General features: G+C 36.4%; 1 protein-coding gene across 5 annotated transcripts in view; it reads left to right on the forward strand.

Annotated features, from left to right (window-relative positions):
* Positions 1-14,367, forward strand: part of CEP128 (centrosomal protein 128) — a 340,375-nt gene that overhangs the window by 29,579 nt on the left and 296,429 nt on the right. For all 5 annotated transcript variants that reach the window (XM_033109699.1, XM_033109698.1, XM_033109695.1 and 2 more), the window contains one exon: positions 3,572-3,644. In XM_033109699.1, coding sequence (XP_032965590.1) covers positions 3,572-3,644 — 73 coding nt within the window. The remainder of the gene's footprint in view (positions 1-3,571; positions 3,645-14,367) is intronic.

Here is a 14,367-nt window from a genome sequence, read left to right on the forward strand (position 1 = left end):
TTTATATCTGCCCACTCACTGCATTTTGTCAATTCTGGGTACTCTCCTAGAAGTATCACTTTATTTAAAATTTCTTTATGGTGTTTTTATTTTCATCATGAGAAGTGTCAGTTGGCTTTCATTTGGAGGCCATATTTTTACAAGAAACAATCGAGGTACAGCAATGATTAGGGAACATAAAAGCTGAATTGAAATTTGTTTACCAAGTTCACCTGTTAACTCCCACTCCAGCTAGTGAAATGATTGCACACAGCAGTTTTATGTTGTATAGCAAAAAAGTCAAAACCATAATTGTTAAATCTATGAATATCAACTACAGTCTGTATAACTTACCTGCTTTTATATGACAAAGGCAGGAAATTAGTAATAAGAACTAAACACCTACTATTACTACTACTACTATTATTAGTTAATATTACTAAACACTTATTTCATTGCCAGGTAGATTTAGGTTTAATTCTTGCAACAACCCGAATGAGGCAGTCATTATTTTCTTCATTTTTTGGATGTGGAAATGCTCACAGAGAGATGAAGTAACTTAGTTTGCTAGAGATTGAATTGGCGGGACGTAGGAGAGTCAGAATTCCAATCTAGGCAGTAAAGCCCTGGAGTTTTCTTTGCCACTTGTAGTTTACTGTGGTTCAGCTGTCACAGATACTGGTGTGCATAAAGCATTTGAATTCCTGAATTGTGAGTTATATTGAGCTATATTATTAATCCTCTAAACCCGTTAATTAATTTAATACTTAGATATTTATTTGTGACAAATTGATAAAGTCAGCAGAATGGCATCAACATTGTAACATTGTGTGTTCTTGGAGTGGTTTTATTACGCAGCTTTTACGTACTTGAATGAAGGGTATAAATTAAGCACTAGGAACATGAACTTCAGGACACAGAGATGTCCTGGAAGAAGATACAGGGAATAAGTTGCAGGGATGCTTTAGTTGGTTAGTTTAAATGGTCATTTGGGTGTGCAGTGGTGACTGGGAATTTTCTGATCCATAGGCTGCAACCATCTGGTAGTAGTTTGTGTGACATAGATGCACATGCGAGGCAGAGAAACTATTTTAACCCAAAATAGGAGTCAAGTTTCTTGTTAAACTTGGTTTAACTTTGGGGATGAGGAAGATTTTAGGATCCACAGATTTTCACTTGTGCCACGTGTTTATAAAAATATACTGGGCAGGAGGTTGCTAGGTTTAATTTTCTATGTGATTTAGAAAGGTTGATGTGCCCATTTAATTGTTAATTTTTCTTGACATTTGCAATAAAGAGTACATTGAATAATAAGAGTACACTGGAAAGCAAGCTTTTAAAGTTTAATTCAGAATTCACGTACTTTGGATGCCATATGAAGAATCGATTTGAGGAGGGTGAGTTAGAAGACTTGCGTTAACGTGAGAGGTGGTGATAGCTTGACTAGGATTATGGCAAGAAACAGATGGACGGGTTTGTTTCACAATAGTTTTCTTTTTTTTTAAAATTTTTTATTGGGGAAGGGGAACAGGACTTTATTGGGGAACAGTGTGTACTTCCAGGACTTTTTTCCAAGTCAAGGTGTTGTCCTTTCAATCTTAGTTGTGGAGGGTGCCATTCAGCTTCAAGTTGTTGTCCTTTCAGTCTTAGTTGTGGAGGGCGCAGCTCAGCTCCAGGTCCGGTTGCCATTGCTAGTTGCAGGGGGCATAGCCCGCCATCCCTTGCGGGACTCGAGGAATCGAACTGGCAACCTTGTGTTTGAGAGCCCATTGGCCCATGTGGGAATCGAACCGGCAGCCTTCGGAGTTAGGAGCATGGAGCTCTAACCGCCTGAGCCACCAGGCCGGCCCTCACAATATTTTTTTTGCAGATTGAAGAGATAGGATTTAGCAGTAGATTGGATAAGGGGGTAGGGGAAGATGGGAGAATAAACCAAAGATGACTCCTGGATTTCTGACTTGAGCAACTGGGTAGATGGTAGTTCCACTCCTGAAATATCAAAGACTGGTGGAAGTAGGTGAGTTGTAGAAATTAAGGGTTTGGCCTTGGATATGTTAGGTTTGAGGTGACTGTGAAACATCCAAATACTCAATTAGATATTTATTTTGGAGCTCAAAGGAGAATTCTTTTTTTTAGAGACTTTAAGAGTGATCAGCATGTAAAAGTGGTCCTTGGAACCATGGCAGTGGAGGATATTTAGAGAGAAACTGTAGGGAGAGCATCAAGGACAGGGCTGAGTGCTAAGGCTTTCCAGTATTTCAAAGTCTTACAAAGAGGAGCTGGACTGAGAAGGAACAGCTAGTGAGATGTGGGAAATCCAGGAGTACATGGAACCACAAAATCCAAGAAGGAGGTACACGTAAAGGCATTTTCAGAGATTTAAAGACTTAGAAAATTTATCTTTTAAGGTAACTTCTTTCTGAGGAAATTACCTAAGGACCTGTAAGTAAAATAAGATGGTAACCAAGAAAGGGGAAGATGCAGGTTATAAAATATAGTAAAACTAACCCAAAAATTCAATGGAAGTAATCCCCAGAATGCACTCTGATTTAGAGTAGAAAGGAAATGTCCTTTGAGGAGAATGTAGTCAACAAGAATGGAGTTGATTCATAATACTAGATGAATACTAGAAGGGGGAGAAAAGTATCAATGATGTGATGTGGTAAATAAGGCCAAAAGATAATGAAACTGTAGAAAAAAACCAAAGTACAAGAAAGAACTTAATGATCCAAGTATGAAGCTGACTAAAATGTGAGCATGACAGAATGTAAGCTTTTCTCTATGATGAAATAGTTTATGAGGTATAAGTATATTATGTAAGCTACATAGGTGACCAATAGAAGAAAAAAATAGAAATACATTCATCCAAAAATTCTAGAGTGGTTTGAGTGAGCTAAATATTTCAAAAGGGAGTCAATCAAAAATGTCTAGAATTGAAAATGATGGAGGTAAACAGCAAAAGAATTAAGAATGGAAATGGTTGAGCATGGTTGCCAGTGGGGAGAGGTAAGGAAATGTGAGGAAGTCCTTTGTACTTCTTCATGACTCTTTCAAACTGTACCAGTTTGTTACTGATCTTGTATGTTATTGATTTGATGAGAGAAGAGGTAGCGGGAGATAAGTTAGTGAGGACAGAGTTTTTTTGTACAGCACACTCTGATGGAATTTGATTATGAGTTCCTTGAAAGGATGTGAGATCTAGAGTTTTATTCTCCTGCCCTCCTTCTCTTCCTTTCTTTTTAGTTTAAAATGGAAGATATTGCAGCTGATTTGTTTGTTGAAGGTGCTATTCCAGTATAGCAGTAGTTCTCAAAGTGTAATCCTCAGACTAGCAGCTTCAGCAGCACCTGGAATTTGTAGAAATACACATTCTTGGGCCCCATCCCAGAACTCCTGATTCAGAAGGTTTGATGAATGGGTACATCAATCTGTATTTTTAAAAAAAGCCCTCCAGGTGTTTCATATGTTTGCTAACTTTTGAGAACCACTGCAGTAGAGTGTTATGTAATAGCATATTATTATGTTGTAAATTTTGTTAATTGTATCTATTTTCTCAAATAGCTAAGTTAAAACATTTTTCTTTGTTGTCTAGGTCGGATGCTGAAACAAGAAGGGCTTTGGAAAAATTGAATGAAAAACTTAGTGAAACTCAAAAACAAGAAGTGGTGAGAAATCTTTGTTTATAAAAAGTTTTATTTCATATGTAGATGGTAGAGAGGATGGCTGGGCTGGTTGTACTCACAGTGAAGGCTAGTAGATTTTAATGTTTTGGGCAGTATATATACCATTTTGTCTAAAAATACGTTTTACACCTCTTATAAAATATTCATGAATTTTAGGCATTTAAGTTTGGAATACAATGGTAGTATATCAGGGATAGAATTATCATTTGTTTTAATTTTTAGGGTTTGATTATGAATATTTGATGTTTATTTTAAATTTTATTGACTCAGTGATTCTTCTATAGCTTTTGTTAAATGATATTTGAGAAAAACAGAATTTTTTGGTGGTGGCTCTGTAGTACTTCCTATTAAGTATTTCAGGTCATCTTACCTAAGTGTGTTATTACAATTACTACAAAGTCCTCCTTGCTGTCTGTCTGTTTGACATGATGCTGATTGAAAATACCCCTCATTCTCGAGGTTTATTATCTCAAACTTAGATTGTTCACATTCATGGTGCAGTGATACCTTTTTATCAAATCACTATCCTTGGTGGGATTAAGGTAAAAAATAAAGTACATACAGTGTCCATTTTTTTCATCATCAGCCATTTTTTTTAGGAGAAAAGTATCAATAGAAATGGTCACTGTTGCAAATTTGTCAACTTCAGGAACAGTGTGTTCCCACAATACTTTTTTTTCCCCACAATACTTTCCCACAATACTTTTTTTTCCCCCAAGACAAGAAAAGTTAGCAGAATTATTTTTCTTAACACATTTTATTCAAACTGAAAGTGTCCTAGTAGAAGCAGATAATTTTTCTCTAGTTGTTAGTTGTATTTTCAGTTCTTTAAGTTTATTTTGGAGTTCGAATTTATTGGCTGCATAGGCTAAGAGATGGATATGCTATATTTTCAGAGATAAACTCAGTTACTGCCCATTTCAAAAATAAGAACAAACACCTTCCTCCTGAGTTTTTGGTGCTCATTTCTTTGTGAAGTGCCCCAGAGAGGAGATATAATGCCTGTCTTCTGTTGAAGTAGATGAATCTTTGCAGTTAGTGCATGATAATGTGACATGTAATGTGGAATCAAGACATGGGACACTTACTTTTTTTTTTTTACATAAAGTCCTAGATATTTCCAGGCATACCAAGGGCATCTTCAGTTTACATTGTACCAATGTAAAATAGCTAAAATCCCATATACCTCAATAAAGGTCTTTTCTGAGATTAATGTATTGGTGCCTTTCTTAATTGTAGTGGTTCACACAGCAAGAAATTTGTGCCAGTCTCTGATTTACATACTATCTCAACAGGAACCGAATGCACAGTTTTAAGAATGTAGCTCCAAGTTTCTCTATAACTTCCTTCATGGTTTTGCAGTTCTTCTCATAAACTCTAGAGTGGAACCTGTCACTTGACAATGGAACCTGCCGAAGCTTTTTCTTATTTTTTCCTAATTTTTAAAATCTGGAGGTATAATGCGCACATGCAGAAACATGCATAATCAATGTGTAGCTCGATTGATTATTGTAAGGTGAACATGCCCATGTCGTAACAACTACCCGACCTAGAAATGGAAGATTACCAGCACACAGGAAGCCTCTTCCTTCCCCCTCCCGATCACTGACTCCTTCCTTTTTAAAGCTGTTATTTTTGACTTTTTACCCTTTAGATTAATTTTGCCTGTTTTGGACTTTTTATACAAATGTGATCATACAGGACATATTTTTTGCGTGTCTGACTTCATTGCTAATTATGAGTACGATACTTCTGGGTGTTGTGTCGTATACTTGCAGTTCGTTCATTTTTATTGCTCTTTAGTATTCTATTGTATGAATATACTGTAATATTTTGTAATATTGTGTGATGGATATTTTAAGTATTTCAAATTTTGGGCTATTATGAACAATGCTGCGGTGATTGATCTTATTCTACTGCCCATGTGCACACATTTCTCTTGGTACATAACGTGGAGTGCAATTGCTAGGTGCCTTCTGGTTTTATAGGTACTGATGAACAGGTTTCCAAAAACAGTTGCACTCATTTGCACTCCCACTAGCTGTGTATGGGCATTCATGTTGCTTTTCATCCTTCCCAACACTTGATAATATTGAGTCTTTCAATAATAGCCATCATCTTGGGTGTTTATGGTGTCTCATCATGGCTTTAATTTGCATTTTCATGATTGCTAATGATGATGAGCATGATTTTATGTTTGTTGGCTATTGGCTGTTTTCTTTTTTGACACGTTAGTTTACCTTTTTGCCCACTTTTTCATTGGGTTGCTTGTCTTTTTGTCATTGATTTGTGGGAGTTCATTATATATTTTGTGTATGAGCACCTTGTCAGTTATATGTATTGCAAATATTGTCTCCCATTCCACAGCTGTTTCTTCTCATTTTTAAAAGTCTCTTACTGGGATCTTCTGTTGATGACAGAAAATATATTTCATTCTCAGCAAAGAAAAGTTGCACAGGTAATTTGATAATTATTATGTATGAGAGGACATACTTGTTTTTTGTTATAGGTTTGGGGCTATAGCAATCATGGCTTACCTTATTATTTGTCGTTGAGCTATTTCAGTGTTAAACTTCAGAGCCATGTTTGAAGTACTTCTGATTTACTCTTAATGCTAGTGTATACTCCTGCAAGATTCCAACCCGAAGGTTAAGGGTTGGGGGTAGGGCAAGTTTAACTGGGAACGTTCCTTGGAAAAGCTCTCAACTTCAGCTTTTCCCCTTTGACTCCACACGTCTGTGAAAAACTCTGTTCAGCTACTCAGTGTCTCAGGTTGCCTTTTGTGAAATGGGCTGATATTTCGGGGAGAAAGTGGCCCTGAAAGATAGACCACTCTCTCTGGGTTTCTTTCTTCTCTTTCTTTTGGTCTCATATGTCTTTACTTCATTTTAATTTTCCAGACTTTTATTTAAAATAGCTCTAGATATTTTAGTTATTTTCAGTGGAAGGGTTGGTCTGAATTATCTATAGTCTGTCATTTTTGGGCGTGAAACTCCCTCAATCTTTTTGTATATATCAGATTTCATTACTACGTTTGCTATTTCTAATGCACGAGATCTGATTGAGTTGTTCAGCTGTGCGGGAGGCTTCTTTTCCTTGCTGCATAGGTGTACAACTTGTGAGCATGCTTGTAACAAGGGCTTTGATCCAGACCTGAATAGCCTCAGTGTTCTGCTGAGACGCTTATAGATCTGAGGAAGCCATAGGCATTTCCACCTGTACCATCAGGCTGGTTTTCGACATTGTTAGATATTTGGGATGGTTTGAGTTCAGAGTTTGAAAATACTAATTTGCATAGTGTACATTACTTTTGTTAAGTTTTACCTTTATCATGTTAAAGAGAACCCGTGATGGACAGAGCTATCATTCCATTTTTATTTCTTTCATATAGCAAATGAAACTAGCAAGTACTATCTACATAGGCTAGAGAATTAATGGGGGTCTATAGTCTAACCACTGAGCCAAAAGTTAACAGTTAGCTAAATTCAAAGAAAGCCAAAGTTCTTTCATATCATCATTACCATACATCAGAATTAGTCTACATCAGATAAAGCTATGCTTGCATGACTGGATGTCACACCTCACTAGTAGTTCATAGCTCATTAGTATAATTGGTGTGTACACCTTGCTAGTTTACTCAGTTGTCCAGTATGCCCAGCTCCTCAGGACACATTCTTTTATGTTGTCTAAACCTGGAAAATTGTACACACCTAATTGTGTACTCGGTTGAATTGTTTATCTGCCAGTTCCTTACAGGTTGTGATGTTACAGCTTGTTTTGTGCTTTCTGTAATTTGCTTTCAAAGTAAGGTTGTCTTATAATCGTACGGAGGGCATCTCGAACCTCATGTAGTCCTGACTAAGAAACAATTGTTTATTGTTTATTGTTAAGTTTATTGCAAAAACTTAAAAATGATATTGTTGAATTTTAGAAGATTCTCGGAAGGCACATGATGCTTACTTCCAACTTGTACAAGGCTTAATATAGATGTTGCGACTCACTTATTCCAACTGAAGTCAAGATTTACACATCATAAATACTGGACATTTGTGTTATATTTGTGAATTCATGAGAGCAACTGTCAGAGAAGATGTGGTTTTGTTATTTGAGCTTCTCAGAAGCTGCATCTGTTTCCCCCTCCAGATTGAAGTTTAAAATAAAATTACCAAAGTAATGCACATTCACGGTGGAAAACTTTAAAATATTGTAGAAATAACGGAAAATGAATGACTGCCCCATCTTTCACCACTTTCAAATCTTCTGGTAACCACTGTTAATCACATTTATTGTATATTATTCTGAGGCTACACTTGTTTGTCATGCATTTTCTCAGTAACTAAAATGTATCTTGAAAATTTATAGAAAACATTTCTCTTTCAGAGGCAAAAAAATACTGGTTTCTATCATATATGCCATGATCTGATTTGTTAATCCTTTGTGCATCATAGATTTTTATTTGTTTTTCAAACTGCCCATTGGAAGGGAGTAGTTATTATTTATAGCATGATGTTATGGAAAATATTTTCTGTTAACACTTAATTGTGTTAATAAACAATCAATATTGCATAGGCCTTATACCACAGAGGAAATTAGTTGTCTAGAATTTACCCAGTTGAGTGTGATATAAGTGAATATTAAGTTTGATTATTCATGGAGGAAAAAGTCAATCTTTTTTGTTTAGTTTTCTATAGAAGGGTTACTATTTTAATAGTAAATGTAAACATGTAAACATGGATCCAGCTATTTCTGGAAGAGTTGGTCATTAATTGAACTAGAAATTCTCTCAACACCTAATTTAGGATATTGCATAGATTGCAGCAGCAGGATATACAGCAAATATTATTGAAATGGTTTTTACAACAGCATGTATTATTAAAGAGCTGAGGAATTAACATTGAAAAGCCAGATGCTTTTGTTTCACCTCTTTAAATGTTAACTTTAAATGCTATTCTAATTATTATTCTTATTTTGTTATTTTTCTAACTAAATATAGAGACTTAGGACTTTTTGATATCTTAGTAGTAAATTTAATTGATGAATATGGAATGCTGATAAAAATTAGTATTAGCTGACATTGTTAATATTTTTTCCTTAAGTCTCAGAAATAGAAATAAAAGTGAGGGGGAATTAATAAGTGCCGTCTTTAAAATAATTCTTATTATTGGGAATTATCTTGTCATTCAATAGTTATAAATATATGCTGTGTCATTAGGTACAGAGCCCATACCTTTCTTTCCTCCTCTCCTTCCTTTTCTTCCTGCTGTTTTTCCTTCCTTCTTTCCTTCCTTCCTTCCTCTTCTTTTGTCTTTCTCCCCTTACCCTCCCCCTTCCACTGTGACTATTTTGTAACTACCAATTTGTATTTCTTAATCCTTCACCTTTTTCATCCAGCTCCCCAAAGACTGCTCCCCTCTGTTTGCTCTCTATTTCTATGAATCTGTTTCTGTTTTGTTTGTTCATTTATTTTGTTCTTTAGAGTCCACACGTAAGTGAGATCATATGGTATTTGTCTTTCTCAGTCTGACTTATTTCACTTAGCATAATATTCTCTAGGTGCATCCATGTTGTCTCAAATGGTAAGATTTCATTGTCTTTTTATGGCCAAGTAATATTCCATTGTATATATATATGCCACATCATTATCCAATTGTCTCTTGATGGGCACTTGGGTTGCTTCCGTATCTTGGCTATCGGAAATAATGCTACAGTGAACATAGGGGTGCATATATCTTTTTGAGTTAGTGTTTTGCATGCCCTTCTATTTAGAACTGTTTTTACTTGCTCTTCCTGTGGTCTTCCCCATTTCAGAAAATGGAATCATAATCCATCCAGGGGTCACCTAAGAGTCGCTCTAGATCCTTTTCTTTATACCACACTTTTAATCCATTGTAAAATCTTGCCCTATTTATTTCTGAAATCTTGCTTAATTCCATCTTCTTCTGTCTAATATTTCTCTTCAAGCACCATCACTGAGTTCACTGCAGTGGCCTCCATTGAAGTTGGTCTCCTTCCTCCTGTGTGTGCCCCATCTGTGCTCCTGACACTAGCCGAGTCGTTTTCAGAAATTGTCATTTCACTGTGACTTCTTCGCCTGCTTTTACAAATCCTCCCCGAGCTGCTTCTGTTCCAACTTCCTTACCCCAGATTATAGTACCTATATTATCTGTCTTTCTCTATGTGTCTTGAATTTGCCAGATTCCCTTCTACACTAGGGTCTTTGCACTGGCTTCTCTTCCCTCACCTCCACCCCCCAAATTTGGGCATGGCTGGCTCCCTCTTGTCATGCAGGACTGCAGACAAATGATATCACCTTGAGAGAGACCTTTCTTCCCTGCTCTCCTTTTTGTTACATTATTGGTAGTAGGTAGCATACTAAAAGCACTGTTCTGCATTTTGCTTTTTTCATTTAATATAGTTTTGAGATTTGCGATTGTTCAATATTAGTATCTAATGAGCTTTCTAATTCCTTTCTTTTAACATGTAAAGCATTCTACTGAATGACTGCCCCATAATTTATTCAACCAGTCTCATATTGGTGGACGTTTAGGTTATGTCAGTCTTCTGCTTTTGTGCACAGCACTTTAATGAGTGACCTTGTCCTTGTGCCAGTTTTCACGTAGGAAAGTAAATGGGTAGAATGAGTTTCTCGAAGTGGATTTACAGGCTTAAAATCTATGTGCCTTGTAATCTGTTACATACTGTTCAGTTTTATAATTAGTATTTTAAATGTTCTCTTTTAGTACTTTTATCTGAGAATTAGCATTTATCTTACCCTCTTCCGAAAAGGATGAAAGGGGCCTTCTGTAAAGTTGCATTCTGTGTTGAAGGTATGCTAATTTTCACTAACCCCTGGTATCCAGCGCCTTCTTCCCTTTGGCATCAGCTCCCCATGCTTCTCCCCTCACCACCTCCTGCCCCCGGCAGTTTCATCCAGGCACCTAGTTACTCAAGTATTGAGATGACATTTCCCAGTTTCCGTATGCAGCTAAGTTGAGACCATGTGACAAAGTGTGAGTAAAAGTGATGTCTGCCACTTCTGACTTGTCTCCTTGAAAACAAAGCTACTTTTCTGGTAATTTCTCACTTTCTCCTTATGTGGGTTGAATTGTGGATATAGCACGGACCCAGATTAAACCATGCAGGTAAGGATAACAACCTAGGGTGTTAGTGGAGCAACAGGTGGAAGGCCCGTGAATCCCTGGATGACTGTAGGGAGCAGAGGGGCCTGCCAGCTGCCTTGCTTTCTTCTGGACTGCAGTATGAGATGGAAATACACTTTTATCTTATTTCAGTTGCTGTGTACTTCATCTCTTTGAAAGAGCTAAGGTTGTATCTTAACTGATACAGAAATGTACCACAGAAATAGATGAGAAAGAATAGACAAAGAAAACTAGGATTGTCCAAATGTACATTTCAGGTCCTTGGTTGTTGCTGAGTTAGAGTTGTGTGACTCAGAATATTAGCCGTGGAAAAAGGGAACTGTTTTAAGCATATTGATCTGTCTGGATGATTGGCCTATAAAGATCCTTTGGTGGACTTACAGGAGGATTATAATTTTACCACTGTTGGAAATCATAAAATACTTAGTGTGTTTATTCATTTTCAATCATACTAGTTTATATGTATGTTTTGCTTGTCTGAGTCCTAATTATAATGTGTATTCATTTTCTTACTTAGAGGTTTTTTTTTGTTTTTGTTTTTTTTTAAATACTTGAATAAACAGAGCAAGGCTATTACAATTTTCCCATGTTTCTACACTGGATGTATAAGGCAATAGTTATATTTACCTAGCATTTTGCAGTTCACTAAATGCTTCTCTCTTTTAGTTAAGGTCGGTTTCAGTTGTAAATAATTGAAAACCTCCAATTAATGATGGCTTAAAAAAGACAAAAGTTACTTCTCTCTGTGGAAAAGTCATTTTTGTTATGGAGTTCCGGGTTCCAGGTGGTGTTGCATGTACTGACCTTAAAATGTGTGAGGGATTCTGGCTCTTTCTGTCATGCTCTTCTTGTTTTTCTGCTGTTATGGCCTCAGGTTCATGGTTTAAGATGGCAGCATCTGTGTACCAGACAGCAAGATGGAGGAAGGGATGAGTATGAGAGCAAAAGGCACCTGTGTGTTTTCTCTTATGGATAGGTCCTTGAATACTTATGTATGGGAATACTTATGTATCCCATTTGCTAGAATTTTAAGTCACACGGCCAGTTACCAGCTTAGGAGGCCAGAATATGTATTGTTTATATTTGGCAGCCGCCTATTAAGTTAGAAAATTTCTTTGTTATGGAAGAAATGGGGTAGGGGAGTAGATATTGGAAAACAACTATTAATTTCTGCCAGGTCGTCTGTATTTTTTTGTCCCACTACTTTTATGCTTTTTGATCCACAGTACTCTACATGGCAAGCAGGGCAAGTGGTTATCCCCATTTTAGGGGTGATGAAATTGGTGTTTTTGGAGATTATATTACTTGAACATCTCACATAGTGTATGCTTCATTTAGAAGGCTAATCACAAGGCCAGTATATGGCATAGTTGGGAGAAAAGAGGTGGTCTTCTATCACTGGACTACAGAGAAGCCAGGAACAGTGAAAATAATAGTATTTTGAAATGGAGAACAAAATCCTGTAAAATGGATAGAAATTTTGTGGATGGAATAGAGAATATACTCTTCATTAGAGTCTCTAGATTATTTCCTGGGTGAGGATTTATTTGAAAATATGAAAAATTGTCTTCGTTATCTATGGCTGCATATCAAATTTCCCTGAATTTACTGGCTTACATTTGTTATCTGACAGTCTCTGTCGGTTAGGATTCCAGGCATGGCTTAGCTAGCTGCTTTGGCTCTGGGTCTCTCACAGGCTGCAGGCATCTCCTAAGTCTTGACTGGAATGGATTTACTTCCTGGCTCATTTAGTTCCTCGTAGATTATTGGATTGAAGCATCTGTTTGTCATGACCCATTGTTCTGAGGGCTCTTTTGTTTCCTTGACACGTGGCCTTTCCACAGAGTATCTCACCACGTGGCAGCTTGTTCCATCAGAGCAAGCAAGCGAGAAGGCAAGAGAGAGGGCCAGCAGGACAGAACATGCTAACAAGATGGAAGTCACCATTTTTTGTAACCCAATCGTGGAAGTGACATCTCATTACTTTTTGTGTATTCTGTGCATTAGAAGAAAGTCACTAGGACCCACCCACAAGTGTATGAATGCCAGGAAGCAGGGATCGGGATCACTGAAACCATGACAGAAGCTGCCTAACACAAGCATTGTTTCAAAACTGATACATAATTCTCCATCATCACATGTACTACTGTGGTGGTGAAGTGGACAATGTTTAAATAATTTTAGATTTTGATTTTGGTATTTGGTTACTTGAACTGCTTTAATTTTGATAGGATGCTGAGAAGCACAACCTTCTTCCCTGAAATTTAGAAGTCATTCAACTCATTAAATTTACTTAGAGAAATTCTACTCATTCAATGGCAGTTCTCAATCGATAGCTAGGTATTCGAAGGCAGGGTCTGTGGATACAGCGTGTGTATTGCTATATCCCTAACCTCTACCTATCATAGTAACTGGAACAAATTAGTGTCGTGCATGCTGACTGACTGGACACATGAAAGTGGACCTGGGAGTACAAGATACTGCTGGAAATAGACACTTACTCATATATATTGGGCTCATTTTCCTCACTAACTTATTTTGTGATCCCAGATTAATAACTTTATCAGTGATTCATATCTTTTGCCTCAACAATTTTACTTAAAGATTGTATCTTTTACTTTACAAAAATGATCTTATATAGGAATGTTTGTCACAGCATATTCTAGTGAAAATAAATGTTATCCCATTATCAATAGGGAATTATTGTAATCAATTATGGAGAACTATGTCTCATTTGTTAAGAATGAATATGTAGATTTATTTGTTATCATGGAAAGTTGTCCCTGATATGTGAACTATAAAAAGTGTATAAAATACTCTGCGAAATACCCAATTTTTGTTCAAAAAAAGAAATGAAATGGGTATGTGTTTGACTAGTCATACACATATGCATAGAAAAATTCCTGGATGTATAAAACAAAATACTTAACAGTGTTTTTCTCTTGATAGATGGTGGTACTAGCAGATTATTTTTATTTCTTTTTATCCTTCTTTATTGTTTATTTTTAATTGTGGTAAAATACACATAACATAAAATTTACCATCTTAGCCACTTTTAAGTGTTCACGTTAGTAGTGTTATGTACATTCACATTGTTGTGCAGCCAAATCCAAACTCTTTTTGTCTTGTAATACTGAAACTGCTTATTAAGCAACAACTCCCCCATTCAAAACATCAAAACCTTTTTAGGCAAATTGCCTCTGGCAGTCACCATTCTACTTTCTGTCTCTATGAATTTGATGAAGTACCTCATTATAAGCGAAATGATACAGATTTTTTTTTTTTTTTTTGGTGACTGGCTTATTTCACTTAGCATATGTCTTCATGGTTTATCCATGTTGTAGCATGTGTAAGAATTTTCCTCTTTTTTAAGGCTGAACAATATTCCATTACATATATACAGCACATTTGGTTTCTCTATTTACCTGTTAAAGCACATTTGTATTGCTTCCATGTTTTGGCTATTGCGAATAATGTTGCTGTGAACATACGTCTACAAAGTGTACAAATACCTGAGACCCTGCCTTCAATTCTTTTAGGTATAT

This window comes from Rhinolophus ferrumequinum, chromosome 6 (assembly GCF_004115265.2).
Source record: "Rhinolophus ferrumequinum isolate MPI-CBG mRhiFer1 chromosome 6, mRhiFer1_v1.p, whole genome shotgun sequence".
Classification (NCBI taxonomy): domain Eukaryota; kingdom Metazoa; phylum Chordata; class Mammalia; order Chiroptera; family Rhinolophidae; genus Rhinolophus; species Rhinolophus ferrumequinum.